At 39.2% G+C, this 20,777-nt stretch overlaps 1 protein-coding gene across 2 annotated transcripts in view; it reads left to right on the top strand.

Moving 5' to 3' along the window:
* The window catches only part of AHR (aryl hydrocarbon receptor), a 190,810-nt gene that overhangs the window by 140,472 nt on the left and 29,561 nt on the right, over window positions 1–20,777 (top strand). For both annotated transcript variants that reach the window (XM_073630081.1, XM_073630080.1), the window contains exons 4-5: window positions 9,540–9,629; window positions 20,033–20,156. In XM_073630081.1, the coding sequence (XP_073486182.1) occupies window positions 9,540–9,629; window positions 20,033–20,156 (214 nt within the window). The remainder of the gene's footprint in view (window positions 1–9,539; window positions 9,630–20,032; window positions 20,157–20,777) is intronic.

Raw genomic sequence — 20,777 nt, 5'->3', positions numbered from 1 at the left:
CATCTTTGGCTCTGTTTTCAGGTCCGAGTTCAGGCAAAAATTCTGCCTGATTAGTCCATGAAATGGAGAACGGGACCCCTGCTGCGAGCCGCATCCGGAACTAGTGTGAACCCAGCCTTAGTGTGCTTTGGAAAATGTGTCACATGAAAGCAACCCCGTTCTTGCTTACACTCAACCCCTATCCTGGTCTAGCAGCCAAAAGTTCAAGCTACATTTTACACATTTTATGTTTACTCAGCTCATCACATTTTATATTTACTTCGTTCATTGCAAAAAAGTTCATACTCTTAATGATCATGCCGCTGCTTTTCAGAGAGACCTTTTTTTTAAGGTTGCATTGTATCAGGCATAAAACTGGATCACAAAGCTGTCCAAGTACTTTTTGGCTTTTGTTACTACTTCTTACTGGAAGTTAATCTGAGCAAGTAGATGTACTGCCAATTTTTACATGTTTTGTTTGTTATCAACAAGGCATAGGCTATGTTGATTGTATGTGCAGATAAATGCACTTTCCGTGACTTATCACAAAAGGAGCCGTCTTGTCTACTTGTTTACTAAGAGGCGGCCCTATCCAAATCAGATTTTTCTGTTGTGTGTTTATTGAGCAAATTAAACTTTGTTCTTTACTTTTTCCCCAAACGAATGGACTAAACTGTGTAGACAAGGTATTAAAGCTATGTCTTGCACACTTGAAAAACTATGATGGAAATATACGAAGACTGGAGCAGACCTAATCTGGAGCAGCATGGTCACCAATCAGCTTCTAGCTTTTATTTTTCAAAGATTAACTAAGCAAGCTTAAGTTAGAAGCTGATTGATCACTTTGCACAGCTGCTCCAGATTTTATATGCTCCAGTTTTAGTAAATTTCCCCCAGTGTGCTTTGTGGCTTATCCAGAAGGTCTGCCAGCTGATGTGTAGGCACAGTATAGGAACTGGGATTCTTTGACCTCTTGGTCTCAGCTGTTCTAGCTGCAAAGCATAGAGGCCATAGGATTTTCACACCTCTCCTCCTGTAGTTGCATAAGTGGCCAGGAGCATTACTGCAGAGAACAACGTGGCTCCTCCAAGTCCTACCTGTGTCCTACCTTCACTTTTGTTGACTGCTGCATTTTTCAAAACCGTTAAAGCTGAAGTATGTCCAAAAACTATTTTTGTAGATTTGTATAGTAAAAATGTGTGCTCCATCTCTGGCTGCTGATGCTGCATTTTGTTAAAACTCATTTTTATTCAGTTTAGTTCCTAGCTGTGACTCCCAGTAGTGCTGCATAACAGACTAGGCAAGATGGCAAGTGGATAAAATTGACCTTTATATAATGCAAGGCGTAACACATGTGCAAGTATTTGCATACATGAACTGCATTTTCAGAGTGTTTTGTATTAAAAATATATTCTTACTAATTGTATTTACTGCTTTAAACTTGGGATTTATTTTATAATTCACACATGCGCAACTTAAAGTCACATGACTTTAATGCGACTTTGAGTGTGATTTTGATCCACGCAGCAGAGTTAAAGTGTTTGTTTTTTTTTTTTTTTTCCCTTCACATACCAGCACCTCCATGTATTCTCTTCAAAGCAAAATTGTCAAGCCCCTGCTATATCTGTATCTGTACTTCCCATTTTCACAGTTTTAGATTTTTTTTTTTTTTAAAGTCTAATGAGGCTATATTACATCGGCATTTATGGAAAAACTTTGCATAGTAGCATTCTTTTGTGTTTTTTTTAAAGCCAGTCTAACCTGAATTATCACGTTTAATACAAATTAACGGTTGCACAAAGTGTTTTTACTACTTTTGCTTAGTAACTAAAATTTTGCAGTGAATATGTGGAAGTTATAGTAGGTAATGGATCTGAGCATTACATTTTTAAAAGGGAATTAATTAGGGTTGCACCGATACTAGCATCGGTGCCGATACCGAGTATTTGCACAAGTATCGGTACTCGTGCAAATGCACCGATACCTGAAACCGATACTTTCAGGCTCGCTTCTTTGAGCTGTCAGTGGGTCTCCCCATTGTTAAAGAAGTCTGGTAATTGGAGCTGTCAAAAAAAAAAAAAGCAGGCGGCAATGTTTAACAACATTGCTCCGCCCTGAAACACTAAAATAAAAAGAAACATTGTTTCTTTTTGTATATTTATGTTTCTTCATCTGCAGATCAAAGGGATGAACAAAAATGGTCCTCTGTTTAACCCCTTAATAACCCTCAATTTACTCTAATCAGCCTTAATTAACTCCCTATCCTATTCTCCACCATTTAATTGTTTTCCTGCATTTTTTTTTTTTTTTTTTTTCACGTCTATTTTATAAACGATAAACAATTAACTTTTTTTTGTCTGCTTTGTTGGTGAATATTTTTAAACATATATTAACATATATTTACACATTTCACTTTGAAAAAGCGCTAAATTAAAAAAAAAAAAATTATTTTATTTGTAGATAACTTTTCAATGCTTTGTACCATTGTTGACAGCTGAAGTTAAAACAAAACAGTTGCGGTAGGTATCGCTAATCAGTATCGGCGAGTACTTAAAAAACGTATCAGTACTTGTACTCGTTGTAAAAAAAATGGTATCGGTGCATCCCTAGAATTCATGTAATCATCATAATGTATCAGATCAGTTCACAATTTCCACTGTTCTTTTTTGCACGTAGTATACAGTATACCGATAAGCCATAAGATTATTACCATCCATCATAACATATTATGGAAACCTACCTAATTTTGATTAGGTCACCCTTTTGCTGCCAAAGCAGCCCTGACCCTTTGAGGCATGAACTCCACCAGACCTCTAAAGTTATGCTGTGGTATCTGGCACCAGGCTGTCAGTAGCAGATCCTTTAAGCCTCCATCTGCTTGCCTTCTTCCCATAGTGCATCTTGGTGCCATTTCTTCCACAGCCAAGCGACGCATGCGCACCCAACCATCCGCATGATGTAAACGAAAACACGATTCATCAGACCAGGCCACCTTCTTCCATTGCTCTCTGGCCCAGTTGTGATTGTCACTAAAATCCTTCTGCTTCCCCATGTTTTTCTACTTTCAGCACAACAACTTCAGGGATAACATGTTCACTTGCTGCCTAATATATCCCATAAACTTTCAGATGCTATGGTAATGAGATAATCAACGTTGTTCACGTTACCTGTTAGTGAGTCTAACGTTGGATGGTCAGTGTATATGAGAATAAGGAATACCACATGCTAATTTTTCATTTCTGGGTACCTATAAATTAAAAACCATGAAGCTGATTTTACTGTGCTTAAGGCATTATGAGCTCTAGGCAGATATCTAAATATGCAGATAAATTACATGTGAGCTGTTTTTGCCTGCCTTTTATTAATCTGTCATGACATGTGCACAACCCTGCAACACAGTGCAGCCTCATGGATGGCACAGCATTCTGTCACAGCTAAGCATTACACTGCTGACACCACCTCGCCGCCAGCCTGCTGGTTGAACAGTGAAGACTTGTACCAGTAGACTGATGAAGTCATTTCTCTGCTCAGTCTGCTCTTTTTTGTCAGCGATATATCTATCCTTGTCAGCATGTTTGCACGCAGCTCACTCAAGTTGCTAAAATTCAGTTAGTTACAGTGAAGGAAATGTACCAAGACTGGAGCATCCGGAGTCTGGAGCAGCAGTGCATGGCACCCAACCAGCTTGCAGCTTTCATTTTTAGATCTTTAAGTGTAAGTAAACCCTCCTATTGTTTTCAGCCAAGGAAGCTGTCATCTTTACATAGTTAGTCAGGTTGAAAAAAGACCATTTAGTTCAACCATGAAAATAAATAAATAAAAAATATCAAACAATCCCATATACCCAATCCTATACCCACAGTTGATCCAGAGGAAGGCGAAAAACCCCAACAAAGCATGATCCAATTTGCTACAGCAGGGGAAAAAATTTCTTCCTGACCCTGAAGAGGCAATCAGATTTTCCCTGGATCAACTTTACCTATAAATGTTAGTACCTAGTTATATTGTGTCCATTTAGGAAAGAATCCAGGCCTTTCTTAATGCAATCTACTGAGCTGGCCATAACCACCTCTGGAGGGAGTCTATTCCACATTTTGACAGCTCTTGAAGAAATCTTTCCGTATTTGGAGATGAAATCTCCTTGTCCTCTGTGTTGACCATAAAGGGAATAACTCAACATCAAGTTCACTATATGGACCCCTTATATATTTGTACATGTTGATCATATCCCCCTTTAACCACTTCGATACCGGGCCTATTCTGGCACTTCTCTCCTACATGTAAAAATCATCATCTTTTTTGCTAGAAAATTACTCAGAACCCCCAAACATTATATGTTTTTTTTAGCAGAGACCCTAGGGAATAAAATGGCGGTCATTGCAACTTTTTATCTTGCCCAGTATTTATTTGCGCAATAATTTTACAAACGCCTTTTTTTGGGAAAAAAAAACGGTTTAATGAATTAAAAAATAACAAGACCATAAAGGTAGCCCAATTTTTTTGTATGATGTGAAAGATGATGTTACGCCGACTAAATAGATACCTAACATGTCACGCTGTAAAATTGCGCTCACTCATGGAATGGCGCCAAACTTCATTACTTAAAAATCTCCATAGGCGACGCTTTGAAAATTTTTACAGGTTACCAGTTTAGAATTATAGAGGAGGTCTAGTGCTAGAATTATTGCACACGCTCTAACGAACACTGCGATACCTCACATGTGTGATTTGAACGGCGTTTACATATGTGGGCGGGGCTTACATGTGCGTTCACTTCTGAACGCGAGCTACCGGGGACAGGAGCGTTTTAAATTTTTTATTTTACTAAATTTTTATTTTTTTGATCACTTTTATTCCTATTACAAGAAATGTAAACATCCCTTGTAATAGGAATCTATTGTGACAGATCCTCTTTATGGAGAGATGCTGGGTCAATAAGACCCCACATCTCTCCTCCAGGCTGGAAAGCATGAGATCGAAAAAAAAAAATCACCGATCTCATGCTGACAGCCGTGATCGCGGCTTTGTTTATTTCTGGGAACCCGGGCGTGACGTCATAACGTCGCGCCCGGGCCTCCGACGGTCATAGAGATGACTGGTGACCACCTGGTCACCGGAAATCTTTATCGTCGTCATCCGGCGCCGATCGATTCTTTCTCCGGGCCCCCGATGGCACGGGAGAGCCCGGAGAAGCACCGGATGGCGGCAGGAGGGGGGGGGGGTCGTCCCTTCCTGTCGCCTATAAGAACGATCAAGTGGCAGAACTGCCACTATGATCGTTCTTATCGTGCACAGAATTGGAAAATATGTTCCCTGCTCAATTAAAACATTTCTAGCTGGGAAACCCCTTATTTCCCAGCCCTTGAATATTCTATCTGAATCATGTATTATTATTATTATGTCCAGTAATGCTGTAAATGTCACCATTAGCAGGCAGAATATGATACTGCAGCTTCATGCATCAGACCCATGTGTGTAATGTAGAAGAAACTATTATGTTGTGGTTTATAAAATGCGCTGTGTCTAAGTAACACAATTAATAAAATTGTTGCATCTTGGAATAATAAACACACATGTGAGAGAAGTTTTTCTTTTATCTTGTCCATCCAAAAAATTGTGTCATGGCTGTATAGGACTTTCTCAGTTTATTACATCTTTATTACAGAGCAAAAAACACTTCATGTAGGTTTAGCCTTAGACTGTTCGATACACTTCAAGTATCACTCTTCCTCAAGGGCATAAATATACTTGATTTTACAAGAATAAAGTATAACAATAATAAACTGAACAATAAAAAGCATTTTACAAGCTCATAAAGAGGTTAGCAGTTATAAGACTACAGATGAAAGTCAAAAACAATAAGCCTGGTGTTGTGGTGCAGCAATCCCTATGGCGAAAGGCTCCCAAGAAGGGAAAAGTGACCACTGTAAATGCAGAGATCCATGTGGTAGCTGAAAGATCTGTAAAATATATATAATTAGTGTATGTGTACACATGCTAACCATAGGACTCATAAAAAAGAAATAAATATATTACAAAAATAATTAAGAGGCAAACAAACTGACCCTGACCATGGCCCAAAATGGGTCCATCCAAGAACATGGCCGGCTGCAACACTCAAACACCATGGAAGGTACAGGCAACCAGGCCTCTAGGGATCTCCCTTTTATATGGCACAAAGCAGGAAATTGCTGAAGAAGAAACTAAAAATATCATAAATTACATAGGAAACGAGCGGAGTGTCAGTTAAGATACCATGTATGTGTGCACCTAAAATTCTGTCCTCAATTGGACACCCCACCATCATGTGCATTATAAACGACATTGACAGACTAAAAATTGTCACTGCGTGTTGTGGCCATCTTGGAACTCCCAATGCGGGCAATATATCAGCAAGTATAGGGGGCACAGTGTGGGCAGACGCCCATTGGCACACCAGAATGAATGTGTCAACAGAAATGTAGCACCCAGCACAGCCTGCTGCCAAAGTCTACTGATATAGAGCCCCCCAAGCCCGCAATACTGCAGCAAGAGGGGCTTTCTGTGCCAAGCATAACAGCTATCCCACCTAACATCCAGCATGGGATGCACCACCTACAAAGTACATAACAATCAATATAAATATATATCAGGAAAAAGATGATTATATATAAACATATCCATATGTAAACCTTGTAAAAAAAAAAAAAAAAAGGATAAGCCAAACATTGCATAGAAACCACAAAATCTCTGCACTTAGGACAGAGAAAAAGAGAGAGAAAAGGAAAGAAGAGAGGGGGGAAGGTGGGGATGAAGGAAACAAGGCGAAGGGAAAGTAGAACCCTCTATAAAGAGAAGAGGACAGCGAGGAGAAATATTAAAGAAAAGGGAGGAAGGACTAAGGAAAAGGTGTGCTGCCTCCCCTAGTTAGGCCCTCAAAGGGCTAACGAATGTAACAGAGTGTAGATAGGGGTTATGGCGCTCCCTTATGGGGGGTATATAAGTGAATACAGTGATTATTAATAAAGATATTATAATGAATAGTAAATACCATACACAAAGATTAAATTAGTGCAATAAATCTTGATGCTCATATATTGATACCATCAAAAAAATGAAAAAAGTGAAAAAATGATGAAAACATCCCATTCGCATGTAATGGGCAAGTGTAAAGTATTAATCAGTTGCAGGTGCTAACCTATAGGTGCTAACAATATATATAGTGCATGTGCAACTCTGTATTATTCCAATGTGTCCCAAAAATAAATGACAAATACAAGCCAATAGGAGAAATAAATATAAAAGGAAAAAATGAGATAAAAAATCCAAATGGGGTAAAATACACAAAGTCTAATCAAAGGTGATATATTCAAAAATATATATATCATAACAAAGTTCCAACTGCATTGGTGACTGTGGTGCCCACAGAGAAGGATATCCGTGACTTCTGTGCTCCCCCTTTTGGCTCCCCACTCACCGGCTCCCAATACCCCTGCAGGGGTGACAGACACTATAAGATTCCAATGCCGTCCTCTTGGTTGGTATCCCGTGGTTGCTGAAATATGCTTATCCTCTGTCCCAGAGTTCCCAGGTCAGTCATCCATAACACCTTACACCACCACGTCCAAGAAGGGGAATCGCCAGAGAAATCCTCATAAGAAAAGATGTCACTTCATAGTGTAGTATAATTTAAAAGGCTTTATTAAAATATACTGATCCCCGACTGGGAACAAGAATAAAAACCGCAAACACTACACCATGGGTGAAGCCGAAACCAGGAAGAGCTTTCCCGCATTTTTTATCTCATTTTCTCCTTTTATATTTATTTCTCCTATTGGCTTGTATTTGTCATTTATTTTTGGGACACGTTGGAATAATACAGAGTTGCACATGCACTATATATATTATTAGCACCTATAGGTTAGCACCTGCAACTGATTAATACTTTACACTTGCCCATTACATGCGAATGGGATGTTTTCATCATTTTTTCATTTTTTCACTTTTTTCATTTTTTTGATGGTATTAATATATGAGCATCAAGATTTATTGCACTAATTTAATCTTTGTGTATGGTATTTACTATTCATTATAATATCTTTATTAGTAATCACTGTATTCACTTATATACCTCCCATAAGGGAGCGCCATAACCCCTATCTACACTCTGAAACATTGCATAGAGGTCATATATCTCCCACAAGGGTACTATGCATTTCTCAAATCTAACATCTGGTGGGATCTTTGGAATTGCACCACTATTGTTCTCCGCATCCATATTGTGGGAAGTGAGCAAATATGTGACCCTACACCTAATATGAAGATAAAAGTGGCATAAAATGTTCCTGTATAATACCATACCAGCTGGTTCTGCGTTGTATGTGTTTTTTGTTTATCAGATTCCTAATGCAATGTGTTTTCTGTCCCCCTCATAAGCAAGTTTGAAGGGGGATAAGCCCCCTCATGTAACAATTTTGTCTTTCTGTGATGCTGGTGAAAGTGATTGGAAAAAAAAGATGATCACATTATAACTTTATACTGCTGAACCTGCCATATTTTGATCCATCTTTTGGCAGGCTGGTTGTACTGTGGATTGATAGACTTCAGTGCAACCAGCCTGTGGGGTTTTTTTTTTTTTTTTTTAAATTTGTTCACAGCCAGCAGTTATAGCCACCAGCAGTAATAATTTTCATTCTGACGGCAGGGAAACCACGCGCTATTAGGATACACTGGTGCAGCAGAAGGGATTCCCCTATTAACACTGACTGTGTTGGGGGGGGAATTCAAGCATTTTTTTTTACCTTCAACCTGTGGTCTATGCATAAGTTGAAACCCCTGTGAATTCTGGTAAGCGTCCACTTATTAATAAGCGGTGGCACCTGACAACATTGATCGTATTGCTCCTGATTATTTCTTTTTATTGATGAGCCCTGAAATGAATTTGATATTTATGAAAGACACTTTCCTGCACTTTGGCACTGTTGGTTTGAGCACCCCCCTCTTCCAAGATCTCAAGGAAAATGTCTCACTCTTTTAACTAAGTTTCCACATTATTTGTTCATTTTCCTTAATGGGGAATTCTTGAGGAAGAATTGCACATCCTTGCGGTGTCCCAGTTGTTGAGCATAACTGGTGGGTAAATCCTAACACTGGAGCCCACAAAAGAAAGAGGCCAACATATAATTCTAGGTTCTCATAGTTATCAGATCCTTTTGGGTGGTGTTGGCATTTGGCCTATGCAGCTATATATCTTCTACATACTGTAATAATGGTAGACAGGTTATTGATGCACCATTACGTAGTATCAACAAACTTGTGTTTAGCTTATGTAGTATGTACAGTTCGATTAAAAGATGTACCCACAGAAATACAATATGTAGGAGTGGTGTTTGTGAACATAACTTTAACACGCATAGACTTTTCGGTGGGGCACAACCTGCTTTTCTTAAGACGAAACAAACATCTGTGAGTTCTGTGTACTGTATAGTCAGGTCACACATTGTAAGTTACTTTACATTTGGCAGTTTTGAGAATTATAAAAAAGTAGCAAAGTATTCATGTTATGATTTCATCTCTTTCAGGCACTCAATGGATTTGTCTTGGTGGTTACTGCAGATGGCCTTGTCTTCTTTGCCTCATCCACCGTTCAGGATTATCTTGGGTTTCAGCAAGTATGTTTTCTTCCCATATTATTGTTATTCATGTTAACCTGCTCTTTCAGTTTGCACCCATTGTTCTTTACATTTTTTGGAGGTTTGAGTAAAGTGACCAGAATTATACTATCTTCTGGAATTGCCACTGTTTTTAGAGAGCTGTCCCTAAACATAAACTGTGTTTGCTTCTATCCCCAGTTGACATCAGCAGCTTGTTTTGCACAGCAACATTTATATCAATCAGTTTTTGCTTTGAGGCAGTTGTCATTTACATTTACTATCAGCATATGGATTTTTGTTGTGATCTAATATAAGGTCCAATTTAAGCTAGGCAAAGACAGGCAGATGTCTCTCTAAGAATATCATGGGAGTTACCTAGCAGTGGGAGAGCTACCGCTGTTTCTTTTGCACTTTACCTGACAGATTGCCTTTTCTCTTCTCATTCAGAAGAAGGAAGAATCTGTCAGGTCACGCAGAGATTTTCCAACAAGCTCTAAAATCCCTGTAATCCATAACAAGCACTTCCGACAATCAGAAGTGCAAATGATCATCCCCTAAGGTAACCCCAAAGGACCTGATCCTCACTCCAGTGTCATTTCGGGCAACAGATCAGGTCACCTATGTCCGCTCTTTAGTCATGTGTCAGGCTTATACAAGAGCTGCACAGGAGTGATAGTGCATTGAAGAATCGCACTGTAGAGATGTTGGGTTGGGCTTTGTTCTTGTTTTCAGTTTTAAGTTCAGAGCGTGGAAAAGTTTCCCACCGGTTATTTGGTGTAAAATTTAAACCAAACTTTATTAGCCTAAGACTGAAACCTGAAATGTGTGGACCTTTGACACAACCTTTTTTGATTTATGACACATTATTTCTCAGTCTACTAATAGCAGTGTTTTGATTAATTATGATTTTATAAAGTGCACCCCAATTATGTAAGCTAATATCTATTAAAAGAATTCTGCCATGACAGAAAGCTGTCATTGCTGATTTCCCTTTAAAAATGCCAATTGCCTGGCTGTGTTGGTAGTTCACTAGCTTCAGTATTTTCTTAGTGCTTGTTCCGAATATACTTTGCAGCCATTGAAGTCATACATTCTGGTTTGCATACTTGCTCTGTGTTCGTGATTCAGAAGTATTGAAGCATTGAATCAACATGACATTTGGGTAACTACAATTTTTACAAAGGGGTCAGATTAGGCATCTTCTGTTTTTCCTCAATGACAAGTTTTCTTTTAAAGTGTATGTAAAGGAAAAAACTTTTTTTTTTTTTTTTTTTATGAGAGTAGAGAAGGGTAAAATCCTCTGTCAGGTCAAAAAATGTGGTGATGTGACCGCAGTCATGGGGAAAAAAAATGGGAATGTAAATCTGAAATTTCAATTTGTTAAAGGGGTTGTAAAGTCTCATGGTTTTTCACCTTAAGCTGCCTCCCAGACACCCCTTTTTTGTTACCTAAACCCGATCGCTCCAGCGATGAGGATGACCCTGCGGCTCAAGCCACTGTCTCGGGTTCCTCATTGGATCCTCATTGGCTCCTGCTGCTGTCAATCAAATCCAGTGACGTGGAGGCAGGGCCAAGTCCCTCTGTGTCAATGGAAACAGCAGCAGGAATCGTGAGTGCGCCCGCACGGGAGCCCCCGTGGAAAGCGGCTCTCTGTGGTGGCACCCGATGAAGAGGAGGAGCCAGGAGCCCTGCCAGAGCACCACAGAAAAGGAGGATCGGGGGTGCTCTGTGCAAAACCCTTACACAGAGCAGGTAAGTATTACATGTTTGTTATTTAAAAAAAAAAAACGAACCTTTGCAATCACTTTAAGGCAGTTAAATGATACCTGTTCCTGTGATAACTGCCCAAGATGGTAATTTCCTTATCTTTGGGCAGATTTGCTTATCAGCGCTCAGTTCATAAGACTGAATATCTGATGATATGGAGTGCATTAGTGTGCATGGAATAGGCAGCTTGCACGTCTGAATAGGCACCATCAATTCTGAAAGATAAATCCAGTTTTTGGCAGAGGTGGGGGACTTGAGTCACATGACTTGACTTAAGTCAGACTTGAGTCACCTGCTTGACTTGCTTGACAAAATTAAATAAATGACTCGACTTGACTTTGACTTGTCACTAATGACTTGCGACTTGACTTTGACTTGGGCTATTTGACTTGCAATGACTTGGCACGACCCAGCCCCCCCCCCCCCCGCCCCCCGAAAATATTACCCACACACTCCGCCCACCACCGCCTCTGAGCCAATCAGCATTTGCCAAATGCCATTGGAGCTGTTCAGGGTAGCGGTAAGAGTTATGTCAGTCCCTGCATCAAGCGCACCTGTTGAACGTGTGTTCAGCCATGGTGGGGTGATAATGCAACCCCATAGCTCACAACTGAGCGAGAAAGTACTTTCCAATTTAATTTTTTGCACATGCAAATTCATTTTAAGTGGCTATTCTCATCACCATTCAAGTGTCCAGATGTTGGCATTGTGTCAAGTTCAAACTTTGAGCTTAGTTATTTTCCCCCTCAGCAAGGACTACATTTTTTCAGGCTTGTTGGCCATTTAATTGCCGAGTGTTCTGCTCCTTGTCTGCTGTTTGGGCATTCAAAGTGTTTCTTTAATATGCCAAGAAAAAAGCACTAAGCAGTTTTGTTAATGTTGAAAATAAAACAAAAACTTTCCTGAAAACTGACTTTTAACTCATTTAAAGGTGGAAATGGGGTAGATCAGTATTTTGACTTAATTTGTGACTTGACCAAAATAAATGATGACTTGACTTGCTTGACTTCTAGCAGGGACTCGACTTGACTTGCTTGCTTTTTGCCACAGTAACTTGGGACTTGCTTGTGACTTGAAGGTTAAGACTTGAGACTTGCTTGTGACTTGCACATATGTGACTTACTCCCATATGTGGTTTTTGGAGCAGCATATGCTCCCTCTAGACCAGTGGTTCTCAACCCTGTCCTCAAGTACCCCCAACAGGACATGTTTTGGGAATTTCTCTTAGATCAAATAGCTGTCCAAAATACCAAGCCATTGACTCTGATTTAAAGCACCTGTGCAAGATCAAGCATGGCCTATTGGTGGGTACTTGAGGACAGGGTTGAGAACCACTGCTCTAGACAACATCTTTTTCAGGGAAGGCCTTGCATATTTCAGCGGGACAATACTAAACTGCATATTGCATCTCTGACAACAGCATGACATCATAGTAGAAGAGGTCAAGTGCCTAACTGGCTTGCCTGCAGTCCAGACCTTTCACCAACTAACACATATTTGGTGCATCTTAAAATTAAAAATATGACAAAGACCCAGGACTGTAGGGCAGTTAGAATCCTATGTCAGGCAAGAATAGGACAACATTCCGCTCCCAAAATTCCAGCAAGGGGTCTCAGTTCCCAGAAGATTAGAGCGTTGTTATAAGAAGGGATGCTACACCATGGTAAACATGACTCTGTCCCAACTTGAGATGTGATGTGTTGCTACCATCAATATTAAACCTACCCTATTTTCTCAGTTTAAACATTTGATCTGTTTTCTACTTTTTATTGTGAATAAAAGGTGGGTTAATGAGATTTTCAGATCATTGTATTCTGTTTTTATGTAGATTTTCCAGTGTCCCAACTTTTTTGGAATTGCGATTTGTATTTTAAATAAACAAAAACTTTCTATATGGCTTTCACATTCCTGCAGACTCGCTTTTCCATATTTTTGTCAAAGTTTTGAATATAGAGATTTGTAGATTAGCCACTAGACAGCACTCTGGTTAGAATACTACAGATGTTTTTTGAAAAGATTATGCATTAAGTAATAATACTTGAAGCTGTTTTGTACAAGAAGGGTAATTAATCACTGACTAAATTGTGCTGCTCAATGCACCCATAGGGTTAAAAGAGCTCAGTACCCCTGTTTTTCTTCCGGCAGGAACGTCCAAGCCTTGAAAAAGTTGCGTGTGAAGTTCTAATTAAAACCTATGACTTTGATTGCTTTGGTATTTCCTCAGTATCAGCTGGCACAGTTGATGCTTTCACAGGCCAAGTAAAACATAGAGCTTTTTTCAGGGTTTTTGTTTCTATTATATTAGATGGCGTCAGTAGAATGACAGGATTGAAATATTATACCGTATGCAAAATAGTAATTCCATCTGAAGCAACTCTTAAAGCAACAAATCCCAATCACTAGGTTGGAGGTCTAAACAATAATAAAAAAAAAAATTTAAAAAAAAAACTGAAGATAATGAAGCAATAAAGCATGCTAAAGAAAAAAAACGTAGTCGAGAAAATAGTGAAACATTCTCTTTTACCCGCAATACTAGTTACAGGAAAAATGCAGAGCAGAAACAAGGTCAGTAACATTACAAACTGCTCTTTGTGGTAAGAGCAGCTCAGTAAAGTAAACAGACATTTAGGATATTGGATAAAACCCTGCTAGTACTGGTAAAACCAGCACAGTATGCCAGCATTCCTGAGCCATGTCAGTGGATGTCTTCCAGTTTCTTATTCATGTTAATTAATAGCAGCCTTGGGGAGATTTTAAACGATCACTTCACCATATTTTTACGTTTGGATTTCACTTACAGTAGTTGAACCAGTCTTCTCAGGATTTAAAGTGTTACTAAACCCACAACAGTAAAATCAGTCTGTATATGCCATAAAGTAGGCTTTAGTATACTCACTGTGGTAGCTAAGGGGCTAATCCTACACATTCTGTAAAAAGGCTGTTTGATCCTGTCTTCTCTGGTACTCCCCTCCTTTCACAGTCCCCAATCAATCTCCTGATAGAACCCGAGCCTTGGGGACAATCTGCACATGCTCAGTTGTGTGTGTATTGCTGGAGAATTTTTATTTTTTTTCTTGGGGGGGGGGTTGCATGTGATCAGCACAGAGCCAATCAGCATTGTCCAGACAGAGAGGGTCCTGCATGTAAAACAAAACCAAAGAAAATTCCCAGCTCCACTCGTCAGCCAGCCTGCTACCAACCAAGATAACCTGTCTAACAGTTTGCGTTTAAAAACAGGGGTTTAGTTTGCAAATATATGCGTAAGCTGTGGAGGCCTTCACAAGGCACCCCATTATTCAGAAGATGATCGTACGATAATGTTTTCCTCGTACAATACCATATCATACGATTTTCCTTTAATCAGTACAGCTGCTGTCCGAAAATACAAACGAATACAATACATTACACCCCTTCTGAATTTTTATTCTGTTGTACGAGAATTTTCGTAGCTTTTGTAACCTCTTCTATTTTCGATATGAGACTAGCATGCAAAAAAAATAAAAATAAATAATAATTTGTCTAATCTCATTGTGTGTACCAAGCATTACTGTGCAGGGAATCAACCATTAGAAATTGCCCCTGGGCCTAAGCAAAAACAGGTGAGCAGTGGTCAATCCCATTTATCCAACCTTCGATTCCCTTTGAGGTATCATACTGCACTAGTCATATGTAAATGACAACAGATTTATACTAAAACTAATCACACAAATTGAGAGTAATGGCATATAGTAGAGCTGCACAATTATTCGTTAAAAAATTGCGATCTCGATTCAACCCCCCTCGCTATCTTAATACAGCATTTCTTCGATTCAGTGCAGAGTTTTCTGCTGACAGCTGTCAAAAGCAAAAAAAAACAGGCAGCCTGCCAAGTTTATCACAACATTGTCAGGCTGGGAGATAACTAATAAATAAAGTATCATTTAGTTATTTTGGATCAAAGGAATGAACTTCGGTCTGCAAATGAGGTCAGTTTAACCTCTTAAACTGACCTAAGAGTAAACCTTTTTTTGACACTTGTTGCTTACAAGTTAAAATAATTTTTTTGCTAGAAAATTACTTAGAACCTCCAAACACTATATATATATATATATATATATATATATATATATATATATATATATATATATATATATATATATATATATAATCAGAGATCCTAGAGAATAAAATGGTGGTTGTTGCAATATTTTTTTGTTGCACTGCATTTGAGCAGCGGTCTTTCAAACGCAATTTTTCAGGGAATAAATGCACTAATGAATTTTTTTTTTAAACTAAACGGTAAAGTTAGCCCAATTTTTTTGTATAATATGAAAGCTGATGTTACGCCAGGAGAATCGTGATAGAATCGTAATCTTTATTTAAAACATAAAAATTGTGATTCTCATTTTAGCCAGAATCATGCAGCTATAGCATATAGGCATGAATTATTCCCTGGGCTTTTTCTAAGTAAAAGCAAGCTAATATAGATAAAAGAAATGATTAATCTTCCAGTTTGTTTACAATGGTCACTAGATGCAAAAAGAAACTTTTATTAACTGGGTTCTTTGGAGATTACAGTAATTTGTTTTTAAAGCTATCATAAATGGATCATCCAAACAAAAATCAAGTTGTCTCTAAATGTATTTTTTAGCAGAATTAAAAGGATGTTTAAGCAGGAGTTACCCTGCAAACGCTAGTCTTAACAAGAGTATTTAACAGGCATTAAGCAAGCTTTATTATTGGTGACTTTTTTTTTGTGATCAGCCAGCTGGCTGAATGAGAAAAAAAAAAACATTCCTTCATCCACACAATTTGAGATGGATGGAAGAATTCTCTCCACTGGGACATTTGCATTCTGATGGCAGGACTTTTTGGCTGGCTGAGTACAAAATTTCCCAATAAGCCCGTTAGAAGTTGATCAGGCAAAGCCACACGTCCCTGCTAAACCGGCTGAATTTCGATCCATCTATTGCCAGCTTAAGTGTCTGCCAACTCAGTTCCCCAGAGCTTGCTAGATGCTTGAAACAAAACATGTGAAAGCTACATTTTTATTAAAGGGGAACAATAGTCTTTGTGTGTGTGATCAGCCCAATTATAATTTCCTTAGAAACTCTGCAACCCCAATTCCAAAAAAAGGTTGGGACGCTGTGTAAAATGTACATAAAAACAGAATACAATGATTTGCAAATCTCATAAACCCATATTTTATTCACAATAGAAAACAGAAAACATATCAAATATTTAAACTGAGAAAATTACCATCTTAAGAAAAAAATAAAATAAGTTGGGTTTGAAATTGATGGCAGCAACACATCTAAAATAGTTGGGACAGGGCCATGTTTACCATGGTGAAGCATCCCCTCTTCTTATAACACTCTGTAAACGTCTGGGAACAGAGACCAGTTGCTGGCGTTTTGGGAGGGGAATGTTGTCCCATTCTTGCCCAATATAGGATCCTAACTGCTCAACAGTCCGGGGTCTTTGTTGTATTTTTTGTTTCAAGATGGACCAAATATTTTCAATTGATGAAAGGTTTGGACTACAGGCAGGCCAGTTAAGCACTCAGACTCTTCTCCTATAAAGCCATGTCATGGATGCAGTATGCAGTTTAGCATTGTTCTGCTAAAATATGCAAGGCCTTCCTTAAAAAATGACATCATCTGGATGGAAGCATATGCTGCTCCAAAGCCTGGATGTATCTTTCAGCATTGATGGTGGCTATACAGATGTGTAAGCCCATTTCATATGCACTAATCATCACATCCCATCAGAGATGCAGGCTTTTGAACTGAGTGCTGATAACAAGCTGGAAGGTCCCTCTCCACTTTAGTCTGGAGGACGTGGCACCCATGGTTGCCCAAAAGATTTCCACTTTGCAGCAGACCATTTTAAATGAGCTTTGGCCCAGAGAAGATAGCAGCATTTCTAGATCATATTCAGATATGGCTTTTTCTTTGTATGATAGAGCTTTACCTTGTCTTTTTTTGATGGCACAGTGATTTTTGGAAATATTCCTGAGCCCATCCAATGATGTCTACAACAGAATCATGCCTTCTGAGGGCCGGAAAATCGTGGGCATCCAATACTGCATTTTGTCCCTTGCGCACAGAGATTTCTCCAGATTTTTGGAATCGTTTGCTGATATTTTGTACATTAAACGATATATTTAAAGTCTTTGCAATTTTACATTGAGGAACAGTATTCTGAAATCTTTAGACAATATTTAGATGCGGCTTTTCACAGATTGGTGAACCTTCGCCCATCTTTACGTCTGAGACGCTCTGACTTTCTAAGATGCTCCTTTTATACCCATACATGTTACTGACCTGTTGTCAATAGCTGCAAAATGTTCTTCGGCTCTTCCTTGTTAGTACCACTTTGCCAGGTTTTTGTTGCCCTGTCCCAACTTTTTTGAGACAAGTTGCTGCCAATAATTTCAAAATTAAAACAGTTGATGTTTTCTATTTTCTGTAATGGATAAAATATGAGTCTATGAAAGTATTGCATTCTGCTTTTATGCAGATTTTACACAGCGTCCAAATTATTGACGTTGTACAACAAGCTAAGAAATGTGTCCATTCCAGAGCTGAAAGGGTTGGTGATCTAACAAACAGAAGTGTCCTAGAAACTAAAATAGGAGTATGTCAGTGGAATTGAGGACAATGGAGAATGAAATGAAGATACCAAAATGTAACCCGTTTATTAGTAGTGACACTGTAATTGAGTGTGACCCCCTGAAGCTCAGGGATTGAAGGGTTAACCCCTCCTCTCTGGCGGCTGATCACTGAAAAGTTGCACATACACTGTAGAATGGTCACTGTTGGGTTATTGCACATACTCTGCTGGTGTAAGACTGGCTAGAGAACTGACTGGCTAGTGTACGTGAGAGCTATCATAATGCTGGTATGGATCCACAATCCTGGACAGCTCAGTTGCAAGTTATCAGAAACAACACATCTCCGTAGGGGGCAGAGACTGATGCTGAAACTTCTGACTGTATGTCTGGGCTCATTGAGCAATGTTTAGTGGAAGGTCACGGACAGTATTCAGTATGTGTGGTGGGAGTGTGTGACTGCAGACTAAGGAGCTTCTGGTTGTAAAAATAGTGTGTGTGTGTGTGCTGGAGAAGAAAAACAGGGAAAAGACCGGTGTGTGTCTGTGTTAGAAATGGGATCTTACAGGGGAAAGACCAGTTTGTGTGCTCGTTTGTATTGATTGAACAACCTGTTCAATTTTTTTTTATTCAGCCCGCAGGTTGAATGAAAAAACAACAAAAAAGGAGCCATCTATAGCTAGCTTTAGTCTGAGATTTCAACCAGACAGAGCCTTATAGTAAGCATTGCCTGTTATGCTGTATAAAATGCATCTGAACAACCAGAATGTCTCCTTCACATCCTTGAGTGCTGCAATACATGGTTCACCTTATTATTATTCTTCTTATTATTTAACCCTTTCATGACTAAGCCTATTTTTGACATTTGGTGTTTACAAGTTAAAATCCGTATTTTTTGCTAGAAAATTACTTAGAGCCCACAAACATTATATATATTTTTTTAGCAAAGAATCTAGAGAATAAAATGGCGATTGTTGCAATATTTTTTATCACACGGTATTTGTGCAGCGGTGTTTTAAACGCAAATTTTTCGGAAAAGGGACACTTTCATGAATTTAAAAAAAAACAAACAAACAGTAAAGTTAGCCCAATTTTTTTGTATAATGTGAAAGATGATGTTACGCTGAGTAAATAGATACCAAACATGTCATGCTTTATAATTGCACGCACTCGTGGAATGGCGACAAACTACAGTACCTAAAAATCTCCATAGGCAACGCTTTAAATTTTTTTTTATGGTTACCAGGTTAGAGTTACAGAGGAGGTCTAGTGCTAGAATTATTGCTCTTGCTCTGCCGATCGCGGCGATACCTCACATGTGTGATTTGAACACCGTTTACATATGCGGGCGCGACTTCCGTATGTGGGGGGGGGGGGGGTCCCCTCCTGCTCCTCTGGTATAACAGCCGAGCGGCTTTTAGCCGCATCGGTTGTTATACATGGATAGCCAATCGCCCGCTCTACAACATGGTACTTGGATGATGCCTGCAGCTGCGGGCATCATCCCGGTATAACCCCGGAAAGCCGAGTACGCACATCTGCGTACGCTCGGCGGGAAAGGGTTAAGGTACTTCTATATTTTGCTGTCAATTTACGCAGCGCTTTACATTGTACATCCACATCAGTCCCTACCCTCAAGGAGCTTACAATCTAAGGTCCCTAACTCACATTCATATACTAGGGCCAATTTAGACAGAAGCCAATTAACCTACCAGCATGTCTTTGGAGTGTGGGAGGAAACCGGAGTACCCGGAGGAAACCCACGCAGGCACAGAGAGAACATGCAAACTCCAGGCAGGTAGTGTCATGATTGGGATTCGAACCAGCAACCCTTTTTACTGCTAGGCGAGAGTGCTACCCACTACACCACTGTGCCACCCACCTTAGAAAATTGTGAGCTTTAATTTAGTAGTTGTATAGTACAAACCTACAAGAACGAGTGTTGCCTTGAAAGATTTTTACCATGGTACTGTCCATCCAATTGTTTTAAAATGTTTTGTCTCTGTTTTTAATAATACAGCACCTTTCTATTAAAATGTTTTTTTTTTATCTTTACTTTTAGTCTGATGTAATTCACCAAAGTGTTTTTGAGCTGATTCACACAGAAGATCGAAGCGAATTTCAGCGTCAGCTGCACTGGGCATTGGATCCTGTTCTGCCTTCAGCAGATGCCCAGAGATCACCAGGTACAGAAATCACCCTGTTCTTCAGTAGTTGTATTTTTTTTTTTTTTCATTGAGAGTCATTCTTTATTGAAAGTATCAACAGCACAGAATATACAGCATAAAAAAGAATGTGCAAGTATATGAGAAAAACAGCCTGGGATTTGATTATTACAAATGTGGGGTAGATAAACCTATACCTGCAGCTATGCACTTATAGGGGTCAGAGCAGCAGTACATGTAGACTCATGCAGGTGAATAGGCCTCCAATGAGGAGGCATCATTGCATTATAGCACATATTCCATAAATATAATTACAGCTTCTACTAAGTAGTTAAAATGGCATCGTAAGGAGAGTTGGTTAGTTTAGGAAGAACAAGCTGGGTGGATGGAACACTAATGCCATTGAGTTTGGGTCAGGGTAAATTAAATTGGTGATTTTATGCAAGTGTTGGCCTGTTGTAGCCAATGGTCCCATATTTTATGATATTTGAAGGGACACCCTGTGAAGATAAATACATTTTTTGTTGGGCAGGGAAGCATTGATCTCTTTAAGCCAGGCCTGGAAAGTGAGAGGAATTTGCTTAAACCCAGCCCCTGGCTATCAATTTCTTTGCACAGAATAGGGTTTCATGGAGTCATGAA

This window comes from Aquarana catesbeiana, linkage group LG05 (assembly GCF_042186555.1).
Source record: "Aquarana catesbeiana isolate 2022-GZ linkage group LG05, ASM4218655v1, whole genome shotgun sequence".
Taxonomy (NCBI): Eukaryota; Metazoa; Chordata; class Amphibia; order Anura; family Ranidae; genus Aquarana; species Aquarana catesbeiana.
The sequence above is the reverse complement of the archived record's forward strand: the minus strand, read 5'-3'. Positions and strand labels throughout refer to the sequence as shown.